The 22,500-nt window shown below is 43.7% G+C and overlaps 1 protein-coding gene across 4 annotated transcripts in view; it reads right to left on the reverse strand.

The window, feature by feature from the left end:
• Window positions 1-22,500, reverse strand: part of PATJ (PATJ crumbs cell polarity complex component) — a 364,450-nt gene that overhangs the window by 32,807 nt on the left and 309,143 nt on the right. For all 4 annotated transcript variants that reach the window (XM_056814120.1, XM_056814123.1, XM_056814122.1 and 1 more), the window contains one exon: window positions 7,796-7,879. In XM_056814120.1, coding sequence (XP_056670098.1) covers window positions 7,796-7,879 — 84 coding nt within the window. The remainder of the gene's footprint in view (window positions 1-7,795; window positions 7,880-22,500) is intronic.

Genomic DNA, 22,500 nt, shown 5'->3' on the forward strand with positions numbered 1-22,500 from the left:
CTCTCGCTCTCTTCTCTCAAGACTATGGTCAAGTTGAGCAGGTTTTATTCTAGCTTTTTATTTCAAGTTGTTATTAATAAATCTTATTAAATATAATACTTGAAGTATTTGGACATTAATTTTAATTCTCACAACCCAAAAAGGTCAGAGGTAGGGGGAGATGAACAAGGAGGTCAAAATGGCAAGATAAGCTCTAAACTTTAGGAAGAGCATTTTGAGAAAGGAAAAAAAAATGGACTGCAATAGGAAAAGATTGGAGGCAGGAAGACCCTTCCCACCAATCCCACCCCAACCAACAGCAGCTATTGCCATATTAGGGATGGGAAGGTCTGTTTCAGGCTGGGGAAAGAGTCAGATGAGAGAAGGGGGTGAAATTGAGAGAAACTCCAGAGATGAAATCCACAAGAGATGCATCAGAGTTAATATCTCCAAGACATAGGAGGGAAGTGAAATCTACAAGAGATATTGCAAAGGTGAAATCTACAAGAGATGGCACAGAAATGAAAGCATGTAAAGGTGAAACTGGCAGGCCTTAGAAACAGCTAAGATGGAGAATGTGGGAGTCAGATCTGAAATGGAGAGACAAGAGTAAGGATTCAGAATGACACTGGGCTTTCTACAGTAATAGGAAAAGTAGGAGGGGGAGGGGTTTAGGGGTTTAGGGAGAAAGATAACTAGTTCAGTTACAGACACTGGGTATAAGATGTCTAATGGGCCTCTACCTCAGATATGTGAAAGGCATTTGGAGATATAAAATGAGAGGTCTTATACAGTCATGAATATCAGAGGATAAAGGACCAGACTATAGAGCAGTGAGGGCAAATCTTTTAGAGGGGTGGGTGATGTGAGAAATGTCCTCAGGCTTGTGTGGAGATGGGGAGGGGAGCAGCCTAGCCCCTTGTCCCTCTGGCTTTCTAGTAATGAACTCTGGTGAACTCTGTGCTGGGGTGATAGTGTGCATGCCCATGGAGAGGGCTCTGAGTGTCCCCTCTGGCAGGTGTGCCACAGGTTCACCACCATGGCTAGAGTGTCAGAAAGGCTCTTGGATGGTCTAACTTTCTATTCCTGGCACAAGACACTCCTAGCACAAGCATTTTCACTGATTGTTCCCAATGCTTGGAATGCTTTCCCTCCTCAACTCTGCCTCCTAGTCTCCCTGGCTTCCTTTAAATCTCAGCTTTTGCAAGACACCTTTTTTGGTCTTCTTCTCATTTGTGAACTTTAGATTACTCCAACCTACTTAGTCTAACAAAATCAGGAATGTCTACACCCATACTTAAGGATTTAGGAGGATGGCCTATGACAGATATGTGCTAGCAAATGACAAATCAAAAACAACTGACAGACCCCTGGGCTGCCCTAAGTCAAGCTTAAGCTACCAGTGGTACATGTGAGATGCAAGAAAGTGATGTAAAACCCTCTATAATTTTCACGTCACTTCCTCTCTCCGGGCTCTTTCCCCAGAGAAGTGTCTCTGGCTGGCAGCATGCTGAGCATCTTGGCATCTTGGCATGGCGGCAGCTTTGTCCAGTTTAGTGGTGAGTTTTCCTTGATACTATACTGGGAGAAGCTAAGTAGCTAGTTCAGGTTCAGGCATCTTAGCTGAATCCTCTTGGAGTTTAGGCTGATACTTTCTCCTTTACCTTCCAACACTATCCTCTTAGAGAAAGTCTCTAATCTCCCCCTGGCACAAGCCAGGTGGGACAAATTCTACACCCTTTTCCTCTCCCTTCTCCTTAATTTCTTTCCTCTATATTAATTAAAATCACCATAAATTTCCAGCTGACTTGGGTTTTTTTATTTGGGATATTCCCTGGTGACCAAAATTAATTTAGATTAGGTCACAACCCTAAAATTATCCTTACACAATGCTAGTATCTTCCCTGTGCAATTCAGTACACTTAATTCTATTTATATCTTGCTTGTACATAACTGTGTGATGCCTCCTCCTTTAGGTTATAAGCTCCTTGAAGGCAGGAGGTGCTGTTGCTTTTCCTTGTATCTTTGTGAAGGAAGTGATTTAGGAAAAATGATTCTATTTTTCCCTTCCCCTTGAGGATAACTTATCAAAGCTAAACAGTTAATTTTGGGCAGGAAAGAGAGTAACAATGGAAAGTTAGCAGGCTAAGGCAGCTGAGTAAGAGAAAGTTTGGAACCATAACTTGGGAATTACAGAGTTGGAGGAGAGGAGAGTTTTTTTCCAAATCTGAGGCAAAGAACCAGTTCCAGGGCCATCCTGCAGCAAAGGAGATTCCCAGTCAGATAGAGATAGAGCTAAATATTTTCTGAGGCCATTTGATACAACAGCTGAGCCTGGAGTCAGGAAGACTGAGTCCAAATCCAGTCACACACTTACTTACTGAGTGACTCTCATTGCTGGGACCGTTATTTGTTGACTCTCTCATTGTAAAAAGAGAGGGTAGGACTTGATGGCTTCTAAGAATTCTACTAGTTCTAAATCTCTTTGAAAAATAAAAAAATGTAAATTCTTTTAAAAAATCATCTTCATTTCTAAATTCATCCCTCCATCCTCCTCTACTAGATGAGGCAGCCTTTCAAGAATGGATAGAAGAACAAAAGAGAAGAGGAAAGAAAAGAGAAAAATCAATTCAGAAAAACTAGCCCAGAAAAAGTCTGACAGTCTGTGTATCATTACACTTCCTACAGTTCCCCATCTCTGCAAAGAAGGGTCATTTATTTCCTCCCTCTTTTTCCTTCTTTCCCTCCTCCCTTCCTTCCTCTCTTTCCACCCTCCCTCTCCCCTTCCTTCCTTTCCTTCCCTTCCTTCCTCCCTACCTTCCTTTTCTTCCTTCCTTCCTCCCTCCTTTTTATTCCTTCCTTCCTACCTTCCATATCAATCCCTTTCCCCTCAGAATTTCCATGACTCTCAGCCACTTGACCAAGTTGCCTACCATATTGTCCAAGACATGTCCCAACTAACAAGAGTCAAGTATCCTGCAAATGCTTGCAATGGGCCACAGTGGGAGCACACTAGGGGCTAGAGCACAGGGTATTGCCACATCAACACCTCCTGAGTCCTGTGATGTTATTAGATAACCAAATGCGATCTTTGTTTTCCAACTCTGTGGCCTGATCTGCCTGGCACTGAAGTCAGGCGAGTATGGCGTCCTGATGGAGATGACAGACTAGCTTTCCTGGATGGTCTGAAAAGGAAGATACAGACCCATCTGTTCGGCTGAATGAGGCCAGGCACTAGACAGGCAGGGAGACAGATCAGTGGGCATTTCCAATTCTGTTTCTTGCTCTGCCATGTCGATTCTACACATGCTTGTTGGCAATGAGTGCTTCTATGCCTGGGCTGGGGAATGGCCCCAGAGTCACAGACTCTCACAGACAGCAGGGGCCTCGGGGACCATCCGGCATCCCCTACCTGACCTAGAATCAGTCCTGTTTGCAGTGTTCAACCTCTGCTTGAAGCCTGGCCATGAGGAGGAATACACTTTCTGCCTTATGTTTCCATCTGGGCCCTGCCTTGTGATTCGAGCGAGCCCCACGAGGATCGTGTCTGCTTTCGAGGACGTTCTCGTTCCAGGCTCTCCTCTAGGCTCAAACGCCACGTCCTCTCTTGGCTGTTGGAGGCCTTCACAACTCTCCACCCAGACTTCTTGGTGACTTGTCTTCATGTCTTCAACAACGCAACTAAACTTGTCTTCTTCTTGATAACAAACAACAACAACAGAGCTAGTGTTTCTAGAGCACTTTAAGACTGGCAAAAGGCTTTACAAAGAGTATCTTTTAAGCCTCACAACAATCTGGACTCTCAGAGCCACATAACAAATAAGTGTCTGAGGTTGGATTTGAACTTGGATCTTCCCAATTCCAGATCTAGCATGCAATCCATTGGACCACCTGTTTCATAGGCTTTACTTCTCTGCTTGAATTGAATTCCTTCTTCCTCTTTCCCTCAAAGAACTCCTAATTCCATTCCTTCAGCTCAAAGAGGCCATTACCCAAAGGGAGAGGCCCCTCCTCTGGCTGAGATACCCTCGCATTTATTTTGGCTTTTCCATACATGTATCTAATGGTTCCATGGTTCCCTGACAGCTTCCAGCCAACCACACGTGTGTGATTCAGTCCTCGGAGGGCTTAATGCTTCAAGGTGATGAAGCAATAGCTGGGTTGGCCACCAAAAAGGAAGATCTGCTGAACTGGGGTGTCTTTAAAGAGTGACCACAAACTCAGCATTCTCTCTGTTTTCTGGTTTGGATACCGTCTACACTGCTGTGATCTGCTACTCAGACAGGGTCAGAGGAAAGGCAGATCACTCCATCCTGATCCTAGCTGCCCTGTGGCCGAGGACTTGGCAGCCAAACCCTGTGATGTGCTTAGGCAAGCCTGCCAAGTCTGGGGCTTCATCCTTTTGTGTTGGGCCTTTCCTGAGTAGACAACAGAACACCAGTCGCAGGATGAATGTGCCAAAGGGTGAGAGTCCTTGTGAGTTCAAACGGTTCTGAGGTCTTGTTTCCAATGGATGGAGCTGACAGGGGGCAGGGGAAGTCTCTGCATTCACGAAGACACCTCTGCCAAGAGCCTGAGTCCTCCTGCTGGCCTGGCTTGTTGGGGAAACAGAGCAGAGCTGAAGCAAAACCGCTTTACGTTTTGGTGGATGGAAGGATCACCCTCCCCACAAAGTAAAGCAGTGGTATAACAGAGCCACCAGTTTATCTTTCTGTCAAGGAGTATGTCTGTGTATTTGGGGTTATGCACTGATTCTGTGTGTGTAAAATAAATAGCTGTCCCATACCTGATTCATATTGTACACTGGGCACCTCTATAGGGAAATCTGAGACATGAGCTAAAATCGAAGCTATCATTCATTCTTCCTGAGGATGCCTGAACAGAGATATAATGAGGTGAAGGTGAAAAGGGCACCTGGGGACGGTGGGATACACCCCTAATTCCTGCTTCTGGGAAGGCTGAGGATGGCGGACTGTGCGAGTTCCGGTTTCTGAGCTGCAGTAAGGCTAACACTGTTATCAAAAGTGTCAGCTCCCAGGAGTGGGGGACCACCAGACGCTGTGGGGCAGGGCAAAGGGGTCCAGGTCAGAAATGGAGCTTGGGATGGAGAGCGCTAGCTAGCACTTACAGAGCACTTTGGGGTTTGCAAAGCACTTTAGACCACTGGATCCTCGCAACAACCTCATGGTTAATATTCCTATTTTATAGATGAGGAAATTGAGGCAGACTAGTTAGGTGACTTGCCGAGAGCCACACAGCTAGTGCTTGCTTCAGGTTATAGATGAACTCAGCTCTTCCTGACTCCAGATCTAGCTCTCTATGACTGTGCTTGGGATTGGCAGGGAGACCTCGTCTCAGCCAAATAAGAAAGCAAGGAAGGGAGGAAGGAAGGAGAAGAGAAGATGACTCCTCGGTGGAAAAGGTCGCTCAATGTTAGGCATATACGTGGACTTGGAGTTTGGGGTGAACCAAAGAAATGTAAGCTCCGCGAGGGTAGGTAGTTTTTGTCTTCATATTCCCAGACCCTAGGATGGCGCCTGGTATCTGATAGGGGTTTAAGAAAAGCTTATTGGTGGTTGCAGTGTGGGTTGGCTTAGGTGGCCTTTGTGGACTCTTCCAACTCTGAGATTCTATTATTTCTCCATCACAGGTAATTCTACTAATGCAAGACTGGCACCTGCAATAGCGGCTCTGAGAGTTGCTTAGGCAATGGCGGAATGGAGGGACTTTCCTGGGGTGACACAGCAAGGATGGGTCCAGGCAGAACTTGGACGACTTCCTACCCAGCATGCCTTTCGTCGGCTGGGCAGACTGGACAGGCGTCTAGTTTGCGACCTTTCCCCCTTTCACTGGGGCTTATGCTGCCCGCAGAGGCTGTGTTGGTTGGTTTTCCTGAATGACTTTGCTTTGCGACGAGGGGAGGCTGACCAGGCGATGTCCACTCAGAAATGCCCAGGATGTAATAAACGACACAGCAAGGCGAGGCGGTGAAGGGGTCCCGCAGCGGTCAAGCGGTCACCTTTGCCAACGTTCAATTACGGAGCCCCTGCCCTCTCTCCCTTTACCTCGTCATGCTAATTACCCGGCTTTGGGAAAATCCGAGCTGATTATAAAATGAGAAAAAGCGAATCATTAAAACCATGTTCTGTGTTAAAACCATTAAGGCCGTCCCCAAAGAGGCCCCCTCTGTTTTGCTAACCCTCCACACACAGAGTATAATGAACCCACTGGGAATATCACTTGTTCCAGCACGAAACCCAGTCAAGGTCTGTCCTGCAGTGGCTCGTTGGAGCCCTGGAGTCCATATGGTTACCCCTTTAACCCCTTCCTGCCTGTATTCCTAACCCCCAGCTGGCTCTCCAGTTTCCTCCCCAGGGACAGAACCCATTGAAGGCTGAGATCCAATGATGTCAGCCTTCCTGGGTTATAGGAAAGTCACCAGGCAACATGCGCACACACTCCCCATAAAATGTTAACTAGTCAATTAAATTCCTCCAATAAAGGAAATAAATGTTGCCTAAAGGCTTCACATCACAAAGAAAGCTCTTTAGTCCGGCTCGCCCAGGTCCTGGCGCTTAGCTGCCACTTTTGTGCCTGTGCAAAGGGATGGGAAATCAGGAAAGCCCAGTGAGAGGGTAAAGTGTGGTGGCTCAGAGCGGCATGTCAGCTGCCATGGCAAACTTGGGGGACGAGGTATGAACGGCTCATTCAGAAAGTGCAATTCAAACATCTGCTTTGGGAGCAAATAGAAGCACAAAAGAAGGAGGATGGTAGATGGCGAACCAACTTCAGAGGCAGGAGGACTCAGGTTCAAGTCCCACTTCTTTTTTTTTTTTTTTAAATTAAAACCCTCACCTTCCATCTTGGAGTCAATACTGTGTATTGCCTCCAAGGCAGAAGAGTGGTAAGGGCTAGGCAATGGGGGTCAAGTGACTTGCCCAGGGTCACACAGCTAGGAAGTGGCTGAGGCCACATTTGAACCTAGGACCTCCCATCTCTAGGGCTAGCTCTCAATCCACTGAGCTACCCAGCTGCCCCCTCAAGTCCCACTTCTGGTATCAGCTCTGTCGCTTGGGGGGAGAATTGATCGATGCCCTAGATGGAGTTCCAGGGCTGTGTGCGGGTTACTGATCTGCCTTGGTGGAGGGAATTTCCTTATACCAAGGAAATCCCCGACTTGCTCCCCAAAGTATGACATGAGCTAGTTTCTTTGGAAAGCACAGAAAGAAGAAATGACTAAGTCACTAAGCACCAGAGTGGGATTTTAACTGAGGCTCTATGATTTCAAAGGCAGTTCTCTTTCCACTGGATAACAGGGGGAATGATGCAGTGGCAGAACAAATAGGCCAACTCCTCCATTTTACAAAGAAGGAAAATGAGGCCCTGGTTGATTCAGCAATTTGTCCAGGTAGTAAGGAGCTGAGCCAGGAATTAAACCCAATAATTCTGACTCCAAAACTAGTTTTCTAGTTTTTGTTAACAGAGAAGAGGAAGAGAGAGAGAGAAAGAGGGACAGAGAGAGACAGAGAGACAGAGACAAAGAGAGACAGAAAGGGAGGGCGATGGAGAAAAAGGGAAGGAAGAAGGGAGAGAGTGGAGAAGAAAAAAGAGAGAGAAAGGAGAAAACAGGGTTTAGTGGGTGAGACAAAAGAGTGAAACAATAGAAGGTGGAAGACCCTGGAATCCTATGAAAAACAACACTGGATCTCAGAGTTGAAGGGAGTGTCCAACCCACTCCTTACTTGAAGGATAACTTGAGGACCAAGGGGAAGTCATCCGTGGGATTACATTTCACATTAAAATTTAAACCATTTACCTCTAAAATCTGGTCACCAGCCCAAAGTCTTCCATCTCTGGCTGCTGCTCCTTCTTCATATACTTCATGAATAACTATGGCATCCTATCAAAAACACACCCCAAGACAAGTTTTCATTACTTTCAATTCAATCCAATAAACATTTGCTTATGAAATATTTACTATATGTCAGACCCTGGGGACACAAAGACCAAAGGCCCTGTCCTCAAGGAGTTTGCATTCTAGCTAGGAGGGACACTCAGCAGCTATTATTAAACACCACATGCTATGCTCTGTAGAACATGCTGAAATATGAAGAAAGACCAACAGGGAAGAGGCTGTGCCACCAGTTGCTCTCCATTCTTGTACTCAAGAACCCAAGTAAGTTTTCCACTTGATAACATGAGGCCAGATGACTCCGGTGACCTCTGGCTGCCATAAAGACAGAGAAGGTATATTTTGTGTCCTAATGAATTGCTCACGGTTAGTTTATCAGCCCCCTTGCTTCTGTGCTATCTGATGGAATAATTTTATGTGAAACTTCTGTGGAAATCGGTCCATGGCTGTTAACCATCGGTGACCTTCAGGTGAACTGTGATCCTTCTTATTTACATTTTATGGTAGAACTGGAAACCAGGCAATGCATCTCTATGGACATTTAAGAATTTGGCAGAGGCAGCCTATTAAACACGAATCTGAAGCTTAATGGGGAGCAGAGCTAGTTAGTCTGTGAGGTCTAATTTATTTGGAGTAATGAGAGAAGGGACTGAGACTTACCATACAGTATAATAATTAGTTAGCCAGAAAGAACTGAGCTGATTGGAGACTGGCTGAACAAACTGCTATACTGAAGTCGCTGACTATCACATCAGTAAGAATGGACATGTATGAGGAAATCAGAGGAACAATGGGGAGATTAGCTGATACTGAGGGAAGCAAATAAAATCAGGAAAACAACTGACAAGAGTTGAATAATAAAGTTGAGATGAATAAAACATTGTTGAAATGTAACCAGAACAATGAACTCCCTAGATGGAGGAACACAGGGATGGAATGTGGTCTATACCATCAGATAAGGTTGCTCTGTTCATTTTGCTTAACTATTTTTCCTTGTTAAAAGGGATGGCTCACTGTGTGTGTTAAGCTTGTAAATGATTGGGATATAAAAATAAAAGGCACTGGGGGGAATGGGGTGGCTCAGTGGATAGTGAGCTAATCTGGAGACAGGGGCACCTGGGTTCAAATGTGGCCTGACACTTCCTAACTTTGTGACCCTGGGCAAGTCACTTAACCTACATGCCTAGCCTTTACCACTCTTCTGCCTTGGAACCAATAAACAGTATTGATTCTGAAATGGAAGTCAAGGGTTTTTTTTTTTAAGCTATTTGATAGCTTGACTAGGAAGAATCAGAAATAAATATACTCAATAACCCTATGTCTAAAAAAAATAGAAAATATGAATTATACAGGAAAGAATTCCTTATTTAATGAGAATTTGAGGGGGGAAATGGAAAGCAGTTTGGTAAAAATTAGACTAACATAGCATTTTGTGACATATTAAAAATAAATTTAAAATGGATATGTGATCTGAACATTAAAGATTACAGTATTAAAAGAAGAGAATTGGATCATATATTTTTTATAGCTATGGCTAGAGAATTCATTCTAACCAAACAAGGGTTAAAAGCAATTACAAAAGACAAAATAGATGAGTTTGATTAAAAGAAAGTTAGTGAATTTTGAACAAAGAAAAATGAAATGGGAGGTCTTGGATTCAAATGTGATATCAGATATGTCTTAGCTGGGTGACCCTGGGCAAATCACTTAATTTCAAATGCCTACTCCTTACTGCTCTTCTGCCTTGGAACTAACACAGCATTGATTCTAAGGTGGAAGGTAAAGGATTAAAAGAAATAATCTTTGGGTCTAATATGTATGGCAAGTATTTTATGTTATTACAGATTTATAGATAACTAAGAGAAATCTATGACAAAGATTCATGGTCAAATGATGTGGCCAAATAATTCTCAAATAAAAAAAATTATTAATAACAATCTGATAAAATGAGAAATGCAAATCAAAACAACTCTCAAATTTCACCTCATATACAGTATGGGCAAAGATTACAAAAGTTGAAAATAGCTAATTGTGGGATGGGTTGTGGTAACAAAAGCACAATGATGCATTGTGGAGTTGTGAATTCATAGGGATAGTTCTACAAAGAAATTCAGAATTTTGGAAATAAAGTGACTAAAATGCCTTTGACCTAGAGATTCCCAAAGGGGGTAATTGTTAAAAAGATGTCCCAATATACATAAGACTTATAGCAGCACTTTTCATGGCAGTTGAAAAATGGAAAAAAGGGAATGTTCATTATTTGGGAATGGCTAAACAAACTGAATATTCCTTAATGTATGTAACAAGACAATAACCAGTGAATTCAGGAAAGAAGGGAGCAACTTCTAGGAAGCAATTGACACAAAGATAATTCAAAGATTTAATGACAAGGATGATAGAAATTGAAAGTAGTACTGAAACAAAACCAAAGTATAAACTATAAGGCATGAGGACAATGTCTAGCCCTAAAGAGACATGAAAAGACAACTCTTCCTGCTACTTCACGGAGGTGGGGGTTGACAGGTGTGGAACACTGCATATAACATTAGATTGTATTAATGTATTGATTAATTTTGCTGAACTTCTTATTCCTCTTTTTTTTTTCTTAAAGGAGATGGATCCTGAGGCAGTTAGACAGTACAGTAGATAGAGCTCCAGACTTGGAGATTGGAGGACTCAAGTTAAATCTGGTTTCATATACTTCCTCTACTTGTGTGACCCTGGGTGAGTCACTTAATACTAATTGCCTAGTTCTTGTTGCTATTCTATCTTAGAACTGATATGAAGACAGAAAGGGTTTAAAAAATGAAGAGAGAGATGGTTCCCTGGGAACGGGAGGGGGACATATAAACAGAAGGAAATTATTTGTATTTTATACTCGAGGCAATAGGGTCACTGTTGAAGCTTTTTGAGCAGAGATGTAAAATAATGAGCTAGAAAATCATATGTATATGTGGATTTGGGAGCCAGTCAAATGGCTGAATCCAAAGAATAGTTGTTAGTGGTTCAACATTAATTTAGGAGGTTTTCTGTAGAGAGTCACAGAGATCTGTGCCAGATCCCCATCAAAACAAACAAATAAACAAACAAAGAAGTCTTACCTTCTGTCTTAAACTTGATTAGCAAGGGCTAGTCAACTACGGTTAAATGACTTTCCCAGGATCACATAGCTTGGATGTGTCTCAGGCCAGAATTGAACTTGGTCCTGACTCCAGACCTGGCACTCTATCTACCTAGCTGTCTCTCTGAATAGGGTTTATCAATGAATTGGGCAAAGACATAGAGGATATGCTTTATCACCCTTAAAAATAGTGAGAAGGCATACCTAACATGATGGAGGAGAGGGTCAAGAAGCAAAGATTTTGACAGGGCAGAATGTTTTACCCAATCCAATCCAATGATATTATCTAATAGAGATGAGGACAGTCTGTTATTAGGGTTCAAGAAATCAATTTCATAAATGCAAGGGGAGAAATTTATCTGCAAATGTCTGAGGATTTTAGTAGACTACAAGTTTCTTGAAGTAAATTGAGTAACCCAGCAGCCCTCAGAGCTAATCTGCTCTTGTGCCAAATTAAGGAGTTGTGTCAGGAGATGGTTTCTCTGTGCTCTTCCCTGGTCAGACCATACCTAGAAAGTTGTGCTCAGTTCTGGTTACCTGCTATACTTGAGGAAGGGCATTGATAAAACTAAAGAGTATGGCAAAAGTCCTTATGCTATGTATGCTACATAATTATTATATATAAAAACAAAATATACTTGTTAATACTATAGAAAAGCCTTCATGTGATATGCTATAAAATGCTTAATATATAAAATATAGCATATTTATTAATAATATATTAAACTCACCATGCTATAATATATAATTAATATCTCAAAAATAGAAAATATAATATATTTATTACTAATACAGAAAAGTCCTTATGTGATATATAATATATTTATTGATAGGTCATTATGCTATATATGCCATACAATTAATAAAACATTTATTATTAATATATAAAAGTCCATGTGTAATATGTTATTATTACATAAAAACAAATCTATTTATTAATAACATATAACATTCTTGTGCTATATAAAACATATTATATATAACATAATAAATGTGTCTTAATAACATATAAAAGTTCTCAAGTTAAAAACATGTAATTATTAAATATAACATATATTAGTAAATAATATCGAAAAGTTCTTATGCTATATATAACATCGAATAATGCATGTAATCAAGGGAATTGAAAATCATTAGCTAGGAGAAGACATATTAGACTCGCCCTGTCTTGTCAAGAGAGAAGAAATTGGTGCAATGGTTGGAACATAAGAAAAGACAGATTTGGGTTTGATGTAAGGAAAAACTTCCTAACAGTGAAAAGTGACCCAAAGTAGAATAGAATCCTCTCAAGTCATAATCCAATTCCCTGGGAAGGGGAGATGTTATTCTCATCTGCCAGACGATGAAACCGAGGCTTGGGCTGGCAAAGTCAGCTGCCTAACGTCATCCAGGTGTGACAGAATCTCGGTTTCAGAGTTGGAAAGGAGGACTAACCCCTCAGCAAAAGAATGGCCATTATGACCCATCAGACAAGTATTTTGGCTGAAGACCTCCAAGGAGGAGCAGAGCATCATCTCTCCAGAGAGCCCATTCCACTCTGGGATAGCTCCAAAGCTTAGGAAGGTTTTCTGGATATTGATTCTAAACTGGCTTCTATGGCATTTTCAGCTTTTGAGGACCCCCCAGAACAAGGCTGAGCCAACAGCCTCAGAAACACCTGAGGCCAGAGTCAGTTATCTTGTCCAGCCTAGAGTCTTCTTTCTATTCTCCAGACCCTTCATGACTCTGGTACCCTCCTCTAGACCCTCGCCAGGTTATCAAGGCCCTTTCTAAACCATGGTGCCCCAAACTGAACCCAGACCTCCAGAGCTCCGAAAAAGGCGGACAGCAAAGAAGAGGGCCAGAAGAAATGAGGAGATGGCAGAGCTGTCATTTGAACCCTGGTCTTTTGGGAAGAAATTGAGGATTTTTTCTCTCCAGGAAATTTAAAACAAAAATCAGGTCAAAAGTGGTGTGTTCCAGGACTAAATTTCCTGCCCCTGGCATTTATTTTGTCCCTTTCCTCACCATGGATGGATGGAGCATTTGGGGAGAAAATTCACTTTGGGTCACATTTGGCTTAGCTGTGCCAGTCAATAGGATCAAGCATTTCTGAGAGAATTACCAGCCAGACAGCCTTTGGCTCCATCGTTGGCAGTAACAGATCGGTTAGGCTGAGACCCTGCCACAAATTCCGCTCCACCTTGCCTCTCCTCTTTTGCTAACCTCTCGACAGTTTGAGTGAAACACTAAAGAAGTAAATCCTCTGGGAAGCCTCCCATTAGGTTCTGTGTATGGGGCATTTCCAAAGCTCAAGGGAAGGGAAGGGTATTAAATTGCTCTGTGGCGCCTGGCTGACATGAGGCCGTTTGTCTGGATGGGGGCATGTGATGACTGGAGTCCTTTCCCTAATTGCTGGAATAAATAATGTCTTCTGGACTGACACTGTGATAAATAGAAGTATTTAAGGATTTCAAGGTACCCAGTAATAGAGCTATAATATGCCAGATGGGAAGAAAAGGTGGCATAGTGAATGAGGCACTGGGGTCAGGAAGACTTGAGTTCAAATCCAGAATCACACACTAGCTATATAACCCCTGGGAAATATCACTTAATCCCTGCCTGCCTCAGTTTCCTCATCTGTAAAGTAGAGATAATAAGGATCAGATGAGATAATATTTGCAAAGTACTTTTCAAAATTTAAAATGCTGTGTAAATAGTATTAATTATCATCATCATTATCATCCAGAGTGGTAAAGGGAAAAGTGTATTGAATTAAAGAGTCTGAATAGCTGCTTGGGGCATCAATTCATTTCAATAAAATTCAGCTGCATGGAAACTCCAGGCACCCAGTGAACTGCCCCTCAGCCTGTTTCTACCTGGTACTGTCTGGCCAGAGATAGTGTCCACATCACTGGAGGCATTGGCCCTCCACTCTGCTTTGGAATTCCTTCTGAGAAGCTGAGGAAAGTGAAGGGGAATGGAAGTCCGGTCAAAGAAACAAGTCATGGATGGAAGGGGAAAGGAATCCATATTTATTAAGCACCTACTATGTGCCAGGCATTGTGCCAGGTCCTGTCATGACATTACCTGTTGATCTTTATAACAACTTTATGAGGTAGATGCTATTATGATCTTCATTTTAGAGGAAGAAATTGAGGCAGAAGTTAAGTAACTGGCTCAGGGCACACAGCTAGTGAGTTTCTGAGACTAGATTTGAACTCAAATTTTCCTAACCCCAGGCACACTTTCTCACCTGGCTGTCTCTAGCTGAACTAAAGTGATTGGCAAATGAGTGAAGGCCAAGTCCCCTAAGCCACCCTACTTATCCGGGGACAGCCTCAGAGTTTCCTTTCTATCCATCTTGGACGTCTTGCCATCTGCTCTGTTCTAGGTGCAAACTACACCCCTTCTCTCCTTCCACCTCATGCTCTGCTCAGAATTGCTAAATACAGCAATCCTACCACTGCTTCCTCTCAAACTGGGATTTACTTTTGGTTCCACTCCCCAGTTCTTTGACCCTCCCTTTCCTTCTTTCCTTCTTTCCTTCCTTCCTTCCTTCCTTCCTTCCTTCCTTCCTTCCTTCCTTCCTTCCTTCCTTCCTTCCTTCCTTCCTTCCTTCCTTCCTTCCTTCCTTCCTTCCTTCCTTCCTTCCTTCCTTCCTCCTTCTTCTTCTTCTTCTTCTTCTTCTTCTTCTTCTTCTTCTTCTTCTTCTTCTTCTTCTTCTTCTTCTTCTTCTTCTTCTTCTTCTTCTTCTTCTTCTTCTTCTTCTTCTTCTTCTTCTTCTTCTTCTTCTTCTTCTTCTTCTTCTTCTTCTTCTTCTTCTTCTTTCCTTCCTCCTCCTCCTCCTTCTTCTTCTTCTTTCCTTCCTCCTCCTCCTCCTCCTCCTCCTCTTCTTCTTCTTCTTCTTCTTCTTCTTCTTCTTCTTCTTCTTCGTCTTCTTCTTCTTCTCTTCTTCTTCTTCTTCTTCTTCTTCTCTTCTTCTTCTTCTTCTTCTTCTTCTTCTTCCTTCCTTCCTTCCTTCCTTCCTTCCTTCCTTCCTTCCTTCCTTCCTTCCTTCCTTCCTTCCTTCCTTCCTTCCTTCCTTCCTTCCTTCCTTTCTTCTTCTTCTTCTTCTTCTTCTTCTTCTTCTTCTTCTTCTTCTTCTTCTTCTTCTTCTCTTCTTCTTCCTTCTTCCTTCCTTCCTTCCTTCCTTCCTTCCTTCCTTCCTTCCTTCCTTCCTCCTCTTCCTTCCTTCTTCTTCTTCTTCTTCTTCTTCTTCTTCTTCTTCTTCTTCTTCTTCTTCATCTTCTTCTTCCTTCCTTCTTCTTTCCTTCTTCTTCTTCTCTTCTTCTTCTTCTTCTTCTTCTTCTTCTTCTTCTCTTCTTCTTCTTCTTCTTCTTCTTCTTCTTCTTCTTCTTCTTCTTCTTCTTCTTCTTCTTCTTCTTCTTCTTCTTCTTCTTCTCTTCTTCTTCTTCTTCTTCTTCTTCTTCTTCTTCTTCTTCTTCTTCTTCTTCTTCTTCTTCTTCTTCTTCCTTCTTCTTCCTTCCTTCCTTCCTTCCTTCCTTCTTCTTCTCTTCTTCTTCTTCTTCTTCTTCTTCTTCTTCTTCTTCTTCTTCTTCTTCTTCTTCTTCTTCTTCTTCTTCTTCTTCTTCTTCTTCTTCTTCTTCTTCTTCTTCTTCTTCTTCTTCTTCTTCTTCTTCTTCTTCTTCTTCTTCTTCTTCTTCCTCTTCCTCCTCCCTCCTCCTCCTCCTCCTCCTCCTCCTCCTCCTCCTCCTCCTCCTCCTCTACTACAGATCTACTACAGTGTCTCCAACTAATCACCTATTTATCAGAATTGAGACAAAGTCAAGGTAGTAGAGCTGGGGGAATAATTGACACCATAACAATAGCTTTGAAAAGATAACCACCAGCTTGGAAAGATGACTGCCAGTTCCAGAGGATTCATGATGCAATGTGCTACCCACCTCCTGACAAAGAGGCAAGAGACTTGGGCTACTGATTGAGATGACCTTTAGGGACTTGATCCATTAGGGAATTTCTTGTTGGTCTGAGCATGTTTGATTTCCCTTTTTCTTTCCAATGGTTTGGAGAGAGGGAGAGTTGGGAAGGAGAGAAGATTGTTAAGTAAAAAAAAATGAAGCTAAGTTAAAAAAAGCTGAGCCACCTAAAATGAATGGTCAGACATCCTTTGCTGGAAGAGTTTTACTGAAGGTGAACACACCACCTCCTAGGGTGCCCCGTATCAGTTTGGGTCAGCCTCCAGGCAATTCCCTCCCCTTGTCCTGCTGCCTTCAGCACCATGGAGTGGGAAGGAGCATCATGAGGGAGAAACAGTAGGAGTCCAGCTGACTGAACCATAGAGTGTATGGAGGGGGATAATGTACAAGACTCAAAACTAGGAAGGAGATGGGTCATGGCTAGCTTTAGGGGCAGAGCTGATGTTGGAGGGTCAGCTCTAGTGGCCAGGGATGCATTGGCTGACATGCACCCCATGTGGGTGGGGCTTTATTACTGAGGCTCAGTTTTGGAAAGAGTATCAGGATTAGGGTCAGTATCCTGAAATGAGGTAGAGAAGAGCTGAAAGGAGGAAAAAACCCCAAACCCTCAGTGACCTTATAAGAAGCTTTTACTAAAGAGTTCCTGGATCACAGAGACAAAAGCTTAGAGGCTATCGAGACCAATTCTTTCATTTACAGATGGGGAAACTGAGGTCCAAGTAGATGAACCACCATCTCCAAGATCATACTGGCAGTGAGCATCAGAGGCAGAATTTGAAGCCAGGTCCTCTGGCTCCAGAGCTAGTATTCATACTGATTTATATATCAATGTGAGGGACTCAAGTTATGATAAGAGGCTTCTTTATCAGGGTGCCCCACCAATGGTCCCAGGTTCTCAGGGGAATCTAAACCTTGAGGCACTAGCTAGGGAAATTCCTGTGTTTCTGTGTGGATTAATACGAAGAAAAACGCCCACCACATCAGGTCCTCAGTCGTCATTCTCCTGGATAAAGCTGCCAACACGTAGATAACATGACTCATTAATAAACATGCCAACTGTGCCACAGAGGTGAGTTTGTTATCACGAATTTGAAAGGGCCACCCGCCCCCGGTAAGCCTTGCACTTGGGGAATTCCTAAGAAGGGGCTCTGTGAATCGCAGAGAACCCCTCATCACCCTTTGTTGGCTCTTTTACAATTGGATCTTTCTGGGTCTGCAAGAGACTGATTTCCCTGGGATTCCTGCTGCCTCCACGCTAAGGAGGCTCAGCCCTTTGCTGCAGACACAACGGAATCCATAAGATAAACACCACGATATGTGCGCCATGAAGCCTTTGCTTGAAGCCCATTTTATTCACATCGCTAAAGAGCCAGGCATCACATTGGCTGTGCTGATCACACGTAATCAATTACTGAAGGCTTCTTTCTAATTGAACAGGGCTGCGGCTTCACTAGCATGGGGAACCCAGGTCTTCAAGGGTTCTAGGAAAGGTTTCTTCACCAACATCCGTCTAAAAATGCAGAAGTATTGGACCACAGTTTAAATTTGGGAAGGAAGAGTGTGGCAGAAGGGATTCCTATTTAGGGATGTTTAGTCAACAAGCACAAAGTTTTCCAATCAATCAACAAAAATGTAATAGATGCCTAATTAGTAGATGGTGGGGCGGGGGGGGGGGGCAGTTAGATGGAGCAGTGGATAAAGTGAGTTCAAATCCAGCCTCAGTCACTTATTAGCTATGTGGCCCTGGGCAAATCACTTCACCATGTTTGCCTCAGTTTCCTTATCTGTAAAATTATCTGGAGAAGGAAAAGGTGAACCACTCCAGGACCTCTGCTAAGAAAACTCCAGACAGGGTCATGAAGACTCAGACACAACTGAAAAAAGTACACTTTTCGAGGTACTGGAGAAAGAAAGACAGAAAGGTTGGCTATTGGTTGAGTGTTCTGTTGGCCAAATGGAAATCGGAGGAAGGTTTTCTTGAATGAGGAATTCCAGAATCTCAGGGCAGGAAGGGGAACTCCGGAGGCCCATAGATAGCTATGCGAACAAGACAGCTCCTGGAGGAGCTCAGATTCTGATTGGAGAAATAGACATTTTTTAAAATGGCGCATACAAGATATATACAAAGGAAAGACTATCTCAGAGGAGAAGCACTAGCAGGGGGAACAGTTTGGGTAGAGGAGATCGAGAAAGATTTGTGGGAGATATTCCCCAAAGACCATCTTAGCTAACACCACCAGGGAAATGGCTCTCCTTCCCTCTGGCCCCAACCCTAAGACTCTCACACCTTGACTGCCGATGTTGTCCAATATTCACAGCAATCTGAAACGTTCAACTAAATATCTCAGCAATAAAACAGCACATATAATAGAGAGAATGAATCGGTGGGCTCATGTAAGGCCATTTTATGGGTTTGCTGTGCTGGAATGCATCTCTTCATGAGGTCAAAGGGGAGCCTGTTTTCCACTGAATTGCAAAATTTTATTATTTCGGACAGGGGTCACCTGCCAAATTTCATAAGAAAGTTTGTCTGGATCATGAATATGAATATAATTTTTCATACTGAAATATAGATTTATTTTAGGGAAATGGATAATATTTGCATTACATTTTATAGGTCCCTACGGTCCCATCTGGTCCTTATTTATTTAAATTTTCCTCGGCTTGCCTCCTATTTTTGCTTACAGTCATATTCTGGAAGGTCAGAACTGCCCCAGCCTAGATTATTCAATGGCACCATTCATTAACATTCCTTCGCTCTGCAGTCATGGCCATTTGCAAACGCTGCTTTGATTTTAAAATAATAAAGCCGAGGTAATAAGCTGTTTGGTGTAAAAATATATGACTTAAGCCATAATGGCAGGGAGAGCGCAGCTTTTAGGGGTGGCCTGCCAAAGCAAACCAAACCTTTCAAAAAAATATACTGTGCAGAGTTCATCTTGCGGGAAATAATCAAAGAAAGCGCTCAGTCTCATGGAAAACAATGGGTGCTCCTTCCCCTCAACGGGGCCCACTGAACTAGACCGAGATCCATCGACATCTGCTTTTTCAGAGGTCTGAAGCAGTGCTAACTGTCAAAGGCTGAAAATGGCCCTAGAAGCCAAGCTCGGGGTTCTCTGCGCAGCCCTGGGGTGAGGGTTCTGCCCTTCACTTCTGTCAGGAAGGATCATGAAAAGAGAAGGCGAGCCCTCACGCAGCGTGTGAAAAGGGGGCAGTTGGGGGGTTTTCAGGCTGCTCATTGTGGCTACTAATACCCACAATTCTGGCCAAGAGAATTGGGCTGGGGAGAAGTCTGCCTTTCTTGGGTTCAACTACCCTGTACCAGTGTGGGTCCACGAGCAATGACGCTAATCATGGGTCAGACTGAGAGAACGATGGGCCACTGGAGCCTGGTCATAGAGTCGAGAAGAGGCCTCGGCTCCACGCGTTTGCACTCGCCCTGGTCCTGTCAGTGGGCTCAGCGAGTGCTGGGAGGGTCCCATCTCTCAATCTAGACACTCAGCCTCTCTCTTTCTTGGTGGCCAGGTCACACTGCTCACTCACACTGAGCTTGTAGGCTCCTATCTTGAAGCATCACCACCACCACCACCATCATCAAGTCAACGTGAAGACTGGCGTAAAAGAATGCCTTTGAGACATCTGCGTTCTTTCCAACCGCTGGGTGGCTAAGGGCAAAGAGCATGGAGCAGAGAGCCGGACTTGGCTAATAGGAGGGAGATCGGTGGCCGAAGGGGAGAGTTCAAATCCCAACCCAGCCAATTAGTGGGAGTTTGACCTGAAACAAGTCACCTAACTTGTCTGTCATTCAGGTTTCTCCTCTAAAAAGAGGAGACCGTCCTAGCTCCTTCCTCAAAGAACTGTAAGGACCAAATTAAATTTTATATAGGGGTGTCGATGTATATAGGGGGAGGCTAGGTGGTCAAGTGGATCGAGAGCCAAGTGTAGAGACAGGAGATTCAAAGGTGGCCCCTTGTGACCCTGGGCAAATCACTTGAACCCTATTGCCTAGCCCTTACTGCTCTTCTGCCTTGGAACTAATCCCGTCACGGTCTTAAAAAATATGTATGTATGTCAAAATAAACACGTATATAACTCTAAATAGAAAGGGTTCTGTAGACATGAAGGCGCTATCGAAATGCTAGCTAGACTGATTCCATTAACTTCCCCTAGTTTAACTGAACTGCTTTTTGCCTTCTCTTCTCTTTGGCACTGCTGATGAGGAAAAGCCTGCTCACTCAAGGGCACAACCAGGTGAGATGTGGAAAGACTGATAATCTTAGAACCTCGACATTTCCAGAATTTCCTTGAAGATGCCCTCGTGGTTCCTCCTAACTGAATGTGGTCCAAGGAAAGGACTGGCTCACTTATAACCCAGAGCAGATATCACGGGCCTTTGGGCATCACCAATATTAGAAGAAAGAAAAACATACGGGTCACTTCTTCACTGTTTGGTTGTTTTCCTCACTTCGCCAGCCCCCGTCTCTTTCTCCCATACCCTACTGCACCTCGGGGTCATCCATGACCATCTGCTTCTTCTCTGTGTGCCTTGGGATTCTGATGACATACCTGAGGCCAGAAAAGCCAAGGGCCGCCCGAGGCCCCGTCTCTCACTTTCAAGAGATGCTCATCTGCTAGAAGGACTCCAGGACTTACGCCAGAACCGGTTATTAGGAATGTCAAACAGCGCTTGAGGCATTGACCCCCAGCCACAGATTCTTGGCTCCACCAAAGACAGAGTTGGTACCATTTGTTAAATATCCAGAAACTCTGTTTGTGACGGACCATAATGTTAGAGGAGAGAGAGCGTTCAGGAAGCCTCCGTGGCCACCGGAAGCCTGAGGGAGCCGAGTGCTAAGACTGAATAATCATGCATTTACGGAGGCAAGAGTAAGCCTCAGGAGGCCAGAGAGTCTGTCTCTCCACTCTGTGGCTTTCTCAGACCCCAGCAGAAGACCCTCGAGTTCTCTCCCTAGAGCTAGGAGCACTTCGAATCCAACCCTTTCATTTTACAGATGATGAAACGGAGGCCCAGGGATGTGCAGTGATTTAAGCCCTAGAATTATAGCTGGAAGGGATCACTGAGTCCTATCTACTCATTAAACAGATGACGAGGCTGAGGTCTGAGGTTATCCAATGATTTAGGGTCATAGACTGGGAACTAGAAGGAATCTCAGGGGCTACTGAATCCAATCGACTCATTTTACAGATGATGAAACTGAGGTCCAGGGGTAGCCAGTGATGCAGGGGCAGAGACCAGGAATCAGAGGAGACTCTAGAGAGAGGTGAATCCAAACCCTTCAGGTATCAGCCCAGGAAACTTGTCCAAGGCCCCTGAGGTAGTCCATTTCTGAGTTGGGATTTGAACTGAGGTTCTCTGGCTCCAGGGCCAGCACCTTTTCCTTTCCACCGCACAAACAAGCCGACCCTTTGGCCCTGGGGAAGATGACAAGTTTAGAGAAGAAATAGCCTTTGTTTTCTGCCTTCATCAGCTGGAGAAAGACACTGAGGGTGATACCTGGTGAATATTATAGGGAGAGGCAGAATGAGTGGTGTGAAGGAGGTGAGAAAGAAGGCTGCTGTCAACTGAGGGGCTCAGAGGTAAAAGCTGATTTTGTAATGGAAAAGTCACTACCTGCCCAGAAAAAATCTGCCTCTGATAAGGCAGGAAAAAAAAGATCTGAAAAAGGAATAAAGAATTATCTGTAAATTCCAGAAAATTTGTGTAATGCATTAAACTTGGGCCTGACAGAATCTCACGGGTTCCACACAACAATCTGTGAGGTAGGGGTTATTATTATTCACTGAGGCAAAATTCAAACTCAGGTCTTCTTGGATTAGAATCTAGCACTACTGAGGTATCAGGAAGAGAACCTGGAGGCTTCTACTCCAGACTCTGGGGCCATGCCAAGCACTCAACTAATAGTCAAAAGCACTGAAATTCCCATATGGAGGAGGGTGTTGGAGGTGGGGAATCAGGGAAGGTGGTTTCTTGGCCACTGATGTTCCTTCAACCTCCAGATCTGTGGCTTCCATTTCACCTTGAACCAGAGCGTCACAGAGCTAGGAAGGGTCTTAGAGGCCATCAAGTCCAACCTTTCAATTTACAGGAGAGGAAACTGAGGCCTGGAGAAGCCATGGGAATTCCCTCGTGATCCATGTCTAGCCTTCTTTCCCTAAACCACCGTGGACTTTCTTTGAGTGTGAATCTGGGTGCTTCAAGTCTGAGGATTAGCTTTGGGTTCTAGATGGAACAACTTTCACAAGGACCAGAGGTTTTTTGAGTTGCACAGAACAGAGAGAAACAAATAGCCCAAATCCCTGATTTTAAAAGGTGGTTTAAAATGAATTGAAAGACCGAGATGCAGATTAAGATCGAGGCTGGCTCCATTTGCATGGAATATGGCTGAATATGGCATTATTCTGGATTTGGGAATGCTTTGCTGTGTCCCTGCAATAAGCTAATTCTTGAACAATCAATGGTGGGATCAACCAGAACGTGGCGCGAGGAGGGGTATTTTGGCAATATTTTG

This window comes from Monodelphis domestica, chromosome 2 (assembly GCF_027887165.1).
Source record: "Monodelphis domestica isolate mMonDom1 chromosome 2, mMonDom1.pri, whole genome shotgun sequence".
NCBI classification, from domain to species: domain Eukaryota; kingdom Metazoa; phylum Chordata; class Mammalia; order Didelphimorphia; family Didelphidae; genus Monodelphis; species Monodelphis domestica.